General features: G+C 36.0%; 1 protein-coding gene across 3 annotated transcripts in view; it reads right to left on the bottom strand.

Annotated features, from left to right (window-relative positions):
* Window positions 1-7,215, bottom strand: part of LOC143241659 (uncharacterized) — a 28,417-nt gene extending 21,202 nt beyond the window's left edge. The window contains exon 1 of one of the 3 annotated variants that reach the window (XM_076484879.1): window positions 6,782-7,215. In XM_076484879.1, the coding sequence (XP_076340994.1) occupies window positions 6,782-6,883 (102 nt within the window). In that variant the 5' untranslated portion in view covers window positions 6,884-7,215. The remainder of the gene's footprint in view (window positions 1-6,781) is intronic. The other 2 variants (XM_076484877.1, XM_076484878.1) reach the window with 2 other exon arrangements.
* Between the last annotated feature and the right edge of the window lie 787 nt (window positions 7,216-8,002).

The raw sequence follows: 8,002 nt of genomic DNA, 5'->3' as shown, positions 1-8,002 counted from the left end.
TCAGGTTTGTGAATTCAAAACAAGTCTTTCGATGTATTAAAATAGTCTGTTTGTACTTTCACAAATGTTTTCCACGAGGCCACAGTTGGAGACGTTTTGGTTTAAATATTACTTCACTTCGAAAACACGATGCCCCAGGCGGTAACTGATTAATTAGGATGATTTAAATAATTTCGAACTGAACCTTCTGCGTTAAACTACGTCTAACGTAATAAACAGAAAATTGTTCGTGAGTCACGAGTTAACAGTGTATGGAAAATGTCTTCACTGCAAGTTAACAACTTGTTTTTCAGTTGGAGACTCAGTTCTGTAGTTCGATAAATTGGCACAATCCACATAACTACATACGATGTGCCTGTAAATCTTTCGTTTTCCATATTAAGTCAACTCTGTGACGTTATTCAAACAAGCGAAACGTGCGTCATTCATGTAATACATTAAGTAATCAATAAGCTATCACGCAGGAAATATTAAAAGCAAACCTAATTGGCAGGCTTATTTAAACGGCTCATTATGACCTGCCTTCTTAGAAACTTCATGAAGATTGAATGATATACAAAATGAAAATCAGAAATTCCGTTTTAACCACATTCAATTTCAGCGAATTTTGTAATGGTGGCAAGGAGTTTGTTTTTAACTTAGTTTGAAAATGTCTAATAATTTTCATAAATAATCATGTAAGACAAGATGTTATTACGACACCTCGAGTAACGAAAGCATTTTGGCGTGTAAGAACATGTGTGTCTACATGAACGGCCTTTCGAAGTCATGACTGGTGATATTATGTAAACATACGTGTCGCCTGTAGGTTTGTCATTAGAAGTCATGACTGGTGATATTATGTAAACATACGTGTCGCCTGTAGGTTTGTCATTAGAAGTCATGACTGGTGATATTATGTAAACATACATGTCGCCTGTAGATTTGTCATTAGAAGTCATGACTGGTGATATTATGTAAACATACATGTCGCCAGTAGGTTTGTCATTAGAAGTCATGACTGGTGATATTATGTAAACATACGTGTCGCCAGTAGGTTTGTCATTAGAAGTCATGACTGGTGATATTATGTAAACATACGTGTCGCCTGTAGGTTTGTCATTAGAAGTCATGACTGGTGATATTATGTAAACATACGTGTCGCCAGTAGGTTTGTCATTAGAAGTCATGACTGGTGATATTATGTAAACATACGTGTCGCCTGTAGGTTTGTCATTAGAAGTCATGACTGGTGATATTATGTAAACATACGTGTCGCCAGTAGGTTTGTCATTAGAAGTCATGACTGGTGATATTATGTAAACATACGTGTCGCCTGTAGGTTTGTCATTAGAAGTCATGCCTGGTGATATTATGTAAACATACGTGTCGCCTGTAGGTTTGTCATTAGAAGTCATGACTGGTGATATTATGTAAACATACGTGTCGCCAGTAGGTTTGTCATTAGAAGTCATGACTGGTGATATTATGTAAACATACGTGTCGCCAGTAGGTTTGTCATTAGAAGTCATGACTGGTGATATTATGTAAACATACGTGTCGCCTGTAGGTTTGTCATTAGAAGTCATGACTGGTGATATTATGTAAACATACGTGTCGCCAGTAGGTTTGTCATTAGAAGTCATGACTGGTGATATTATGTAAACATACGTGTCGCCTGTAGGTTTGTCATTAGAAGTCATGACTGGTGATATTATGTAAACATACGTGTCGCCTGTAGGTTTGTCATTAGAAGTCATGACTGGTGATATTATGTAAACATACGTGTCGCCTGTAGGTTTGTCATTAGAAGTCATGACTGGTGATATTATGTAAACATACGTGTCGCCTGTAGGTTTGTCATTAGAAGTCATGACTGGTGATATTATGTAAACATACGTGTCGCCTGTAGGTTTGTCATTAGAAGTCATGACTGGTGATATTATGTAAACATACGTGTCGCCAGTAGGTTTGTCATTAGAAGTCATGACTGGTGATATTATGTAAACATACGTGTCGCCTGTAGATTTGTCATTAGAAGTCATGACTGGTGATATTATGTAAACATACGTGTCGCCTGTAGGTTTGTCATTAGAAGTCATGACTGGTGATATTATGTAAACATACGTGTCGCCTGTAGGTTTGTCATTAGAAGTCATGACTGGTGATATTATGTAAACATACATGTCGCCTGTAGATTTGTCATTAGAAGTCATGACTGGTGATATTATGTAAACATACGTGTCGCCTGTAGATTTGTCATTAGAAGTCATGACTGGTGATATTATGTAAACATACGTGTCGCCTGTAGGTTTGTCATTAGAAGTCATGACTGGTGATATTATGTAAACATACGTGTCGCCTGTAGGTTTGTCATTAGAAGTCATGACTGGTGATATTATGTAAACATACATGTCGCCTGTAGATTTGTCATTAGAAGTCATGACTGGTGATATTATGTAAACATACATGTCGCCTGTAGGTTTGTTAATTGTGTTTTTAATGTATGCGTTTCCATCATTTACTTTGGTAAATCTACCAGCCACTCTTTTTCTATAAAAATGTTACATATTGGTTAAAATACATTATTTAATACTAACAACATTTACTCTCTAAATACTAAGAACATCTGCCATAACTGATGCCGAAGAGACAATTTGATAACTACCAGTAAGATACAACACAGATATCATCAGTTTTCTTGTCTGTGTAAGTAAATATTCAGAGAGATTACACTGAACATATTTCCTGTTGTTGTTTCTCTAGAACCACTAGACAGACACACACAAATAAATCTAACACTCCTGGGAAAAACCAAAATCCCACACTAATCTCCTGGTGGGTTAGTGGGGAAGTTTATGCCGGGCTGGTTTCTCGCATGCCAACAGGTGGCACAACGATCGATCATACGTTGCTGGTAAAACAGATGAGTTGGGCAAACGTCCTGCTCGAGATGTTTATACGTGACACTAGTAACGTGATACTCGAACCACACAATGTTCGTCAAGACAAATCAATAACACTGTTTACTGGTGGATAGAAGAGAACGTAAAGCACAAAAAGAAGTAGAAAAAACGATGGCAAAGGATATATTTAGTGGTATACCGGCTGATGGGGCAAGACATATAGGTTCCGTCATTAACTATGACACACCATATTCACAAACCGAACACTAGGATTCTGTAGATGACGTCATGAAGAAATGTTCTAAGCCTTCATTTTGACTTGTTTACGCTTGGAAAGGTAAACTTTATGTCCGTGTATGTCACCCCAGTAGAGAATACGTTTTAAACGGACGCTCTATGTAATGTGCTGCATATATTCAGTGTACTTCAACTTTATTTTATGCTAAGTAATAATAAGAAATATATGATAAAATATTTTGAAAGAAAACATGAAACATTTAATAACTTTTGTCGTCGTTATGTTCAGAACGATCGTAAACCCGTTTTTGTCTGTTTCACTCCACTGACATCACTTTATATATTATTATTATTTATATGGTGAGCTTTGTTCAATCAACTGACATCACTTTATATAACACTATGTGACAAAATTTGTACTTTTTCTTGTTCCTTGTTATTTCCCAATTGCTTATGCCTAAAGTAAATGGAAAAGACCTATTTTTCTCTTAAAACTTTGCTTTTGTGATCTGGGTAATGAAATTTTCTAAAACATTCCAGGTAGATTCAGTGCTAAGTAGCCGATAGAGAATTTTCTCAAACTTACAAGACCTTTCTAGAATGTTGTAGAACTTACGAGAATTTTCAAGAACCTTTTAGAATTTTCTGGAACTTTCTACAGTAATCTAGATATAGAGGCTCACCACTCACCATTTCAGTTTAGTTTTAGCTGCCTAAGTGAACACATAGACCTATCTGATTTTATCAGAGATGGCATAAAGAAGCTGCAAGCATTCTCCATATGGATTCTGCAATGTACGTGGCCAATTTATCAAGACAAGAGCGAAAAAGTACTCTGTGACAGCATCTACTAAAATGTGTGAAGCCTACAAGACATATTTCGGTATGTCTGTCTGGGATCAAGACAAACCCTGGGCACCTCATTTTACCTTGCGAGTACTGCGAAAAACTCTAGAAGGACAATTTTTGCTTGCTTGAATAGTAAGATTTTATATTCTACAAACGTCAGACCTTTTAAAATTTAAATATATTTCGGTGCACCTCAACGAGGAATGCAACAGTGTCAAGACCTTGCTAGAAGCCTTCAAGTATGATGCGTATGGCTGGGAGGTTATTGGAGACTTCAAAATGGTGGCATTCCTGGTGGTCTCTAAAGATGCTTTACCAAGTTTCCCTGTTATCTTTGCCTTTGAAACAGCAGACACCGCAGTGCACTACAACAGGAAGCACTGGCCACAACGGACTGAGTTCTCTGTAGGGAGGCATAATGTCAAATGTGAGCCATTAGTGGACCTCCAGAAGGCACCATTGCACATAAAATTAGGTCTTATGAAACAATTTGTCACAGCTCTTGATAAGGAGTCTACAGTCTTCAAGTATCTTCGAGACTTCTTCCCTAAGCTGTCTGAGGCATAGGTCAAAGATGGTGTCTTCATTGGACCACAAATAAAGATCCTGGAGTGCACAGAATTCCCCAAGAAGCTCAGTAGGAAAAAAGAAAAAGCTTGGAGCAGCTTTGTCGCAGTGGTTCAGGGCTTCTTGGGCAATCACAAGACCGAAAATTATGTGGAACTGGTTGAGGCTTTGGTGAAGAACTACATCAAAATGGGCTGTAAGATGTCCCTGAAAGTTCATATCCTTGACGCTTATCTTGAGTGATTCAAGATCATAGAATCAGAGGAGGAAGGCGAGCACTTCCACCAAGATATACTAGACTTTGAACGCTGCTACAAAGTAATGTAAAACGAAAACATGATGGGAGACTATATTTGGGGGGCTGATACGTGAAAGCGATTTACATTACAGTCGAAAATCTCTCATATGTTGTTTTATTCAGACCTCATGTAAATGAAAATGCGCAAATTTGCCTCTTTTTACACAGAAAATAGGTTAATTTCTAAATTCCATTATCCAGGTCACAAAAGCAAAGTTTGAAAGGAATAATGACCATTTTATGTACTTTTACAACATAAACAATTAAGAAATAATAGATACTATACAGTAACAAAATTTATGCTACATCACTTTATATATTATTATTTATATGGTGATCTTTGTTCAGTTTACTGGCATCACTTTATATATTATTATTATTTATATGGCAAACATTACTCAATTACTGACGTCACTTTATATAATATTTATATGGTGATCTTTGTTCCTTGTACCAACTGACGTCAGTGGTAAAGTACTTGTACAGTTACCTGTATTGAAACAAGAAGAAAGATAAACAATTTGATTGGTTTGTTAATTTCTAGTGATGTGTCTTAACGATGGTTCCTTGCTTTGTTTTTTTACCCAAGAAGACTTACCATCGAACATTTTGGCGTCTAAGCTGTCAATCACATTATTAGTTGGTGATGTTGATTATATGTTTTATCTCATTGTCTCTGGTCTGTTAATCGAAAATTAGGAATGGTCAGTGAAGAAAGGTCTGGTGTACTTTGCACAAATTTCAATAATCATAGAAATAAATATAATTTGTAATATTTTGTTTAGAAATATCTGAAATGAAATGTCTTCGCCTGGTTTACTTTTAGTACCCCGCTGGTACAAGACTACGGATTTACAACGCTAAAATCAGAGGTTTGATTTCCCTCGGTAAAATCGGCAGATAGCCCGATGTGGCTTTGCTTTAAGAAAATACACACAAGCTTACGTTTATTTTTTTTCTAACCTATTTAAAAAAGAATAGTTGAAGTCTTGTTAGAAGCTTGGGAGTAGAAAATGGTAAAATTACTGGAGTTAATTCATAGAAATCACTAGATTCAAGAATCCATTTTATCTGGTTCTTGGTTAAAAATCTGTGAATATTAATTGACTTTAAGAACTTCGGTTTTTCACTCGGCGTAGTACATATTATTTACGACGTCAGCACATAGAGAAATGTGGGCATTTGTGGAAAGCTGTTAATTATGAGTGTTTCTGATGAGGGTGGCGCTGCCTTCTACTTCAGACAATTACTAACTAGTCCACTAAAAATGGTCCTGCACATAACATATACACAGGCTGGTCAATAATTGTCCTTCCACTCACGACTTCATGAAATAACATTGACTTTACTTTCTGGTGGTATAGTAGGTCTGTATTGTTGTCGCAGTATATTAATTTGATACTATTGTTCTGATGTATTAATTCTATACAACCCTAGTAACGTATTGATTATTGTTTTTTAACAAATCGAGCCAATACTAGTAACGACAAACAAAAGCGTATTTTGAGATTCCAATACTTGACAGGTGGGTCCTTTCACGTAAAATGTTGGTACCTGTAGGATACATTGTACGAATTGTTATGAGCTTCATGAAACAAGATTGTGTTTGTTTTCTTTGTTGATGAACTAATAAAAAACATTTCACCCTTGAAAAGCTAAACTAAGTTTTATGAAAAATTACAAAGTTTGGTTCAGTTACTTCCTTGGTATGAGTTCCAATAATATCTACCGGTACTCGATCCCGAACAGTAAAGGTCCACTTCGATCATTAACCTAAGGTCTCATGAAATAAGGTCAGTGAAAGTAGAGATAAATAAATATATAGGTAAGGTTAAACTTAAAAATGTGACAGTGAGAAAAGCTGTAGATGGACAAGTGATGTGATCCAGCTTGGAGAATTCAGAATGTTCATTTTGTTAAACACCAATAACGAAATCTTGCCTACCTGCTGACCACGCCACATTCCCGCTACGGGCTGTCCTGTCGGCAGCGAAGAATCGGGTACCATTTGGTCAGCTTCGAACGTCTGGCAATGTTTGCTATTCATAAGTTAGGCACGCGCACTGGCACTCAAGACGTAGAAAGTTACTGCACATACCAATGAAACTTGTTCGTTATCAATGAATATCCTTCCGCAAGCGTGACAGAGGTTTGATCAATGGATTTGCGCTTTCTCAAGCTCCAGGCAGGCGCAAATGTATACACTTCCTTATTTGGAAGATAAGTGGTCTTCCGTTAGCCTCGGTTTGACAAGATCATTCGTCATTGGCTAGAAGAATAAGGACGCTCCGTGATTTGCTTATGAATGAGTAAGGCCTAATTCGTCTTGTTTTCTCTAAGAAGGGGTCATAAAAACGTGCAGGCATTCCGGGAGTTTATTAAATAGATCATATGTCTGCCCTCTGGCTTAATTATTCCACACAACTACAAGGTTTTCCTGACAATTACAAAACAACAAGAATATAATATAACAACCATAGTCCTGGTATTATTTTCACAATAAGAATAATAGTCCTAGTATTGTCTTCACAATAAGATTAATAATAATATTTTTTAATAGTCCTAGAGCTGTCCTCAGAACAACATTAATAATAGTAACAATATCCCTGGCACTGTCATCACAACAACATTAATAACAATAACAATAGTCCTAGTACTGTCCTCACAATAACAACAGCAGCAATAGTCCTCGTATTATCCTCCAATAATAACAATAGTCCTAGTATTGTCTTCACAACAATAATAATAACAATACTCCTAGTATTGCATTTATAAAACATTAATAATAACAATAGTCACAGCATTGTCATGACAACAGTCCTAGTACTGTCCTCACAACAACAATAGTCCTAATAGTGTATTCACAAAAACAATAATAACAATAGACCTAGTATTATATTCAAAAAACATTAATAATAATAACAACAGTAGTCCTAGTACTGTCATCATAACAACATTAGTAACAATAACAATAGTCCTAGTACTGTCCTTACAATAATAACAATAGTCGTAGTACTGTCCTTACAATAATAATAATAACAATTATAATAACATCACTATTCCTGGTACTGTAATCACAATAACATTAATAATAACAACCGTATTCCAAGTACAGCCATCACAATAACATAATAACAACAATATTCCTAGTATTATTATAAGAATA

The sequence above is a fragment of the Tachypleus tridentatus genome, unplaced genomic scaffold (assembly GCF_004210375.1).
Source record: "Tachypleus tridentatus isolate NWPU-2018 unplaced genomic scaffold, ASM421037v1 Hic_cluster_1, whole genome shotgun sequence".
Classification (NCBI taxonomy): Eukaryota; Metazoa; Arthropoda; class Merostomata; order Xiphosura; family Limulidae; genus Tachypleus; species Tachypleus tridentatus.
This window is presented reverse-complemented; position numbering and strand designations above follow the sequence as displayed.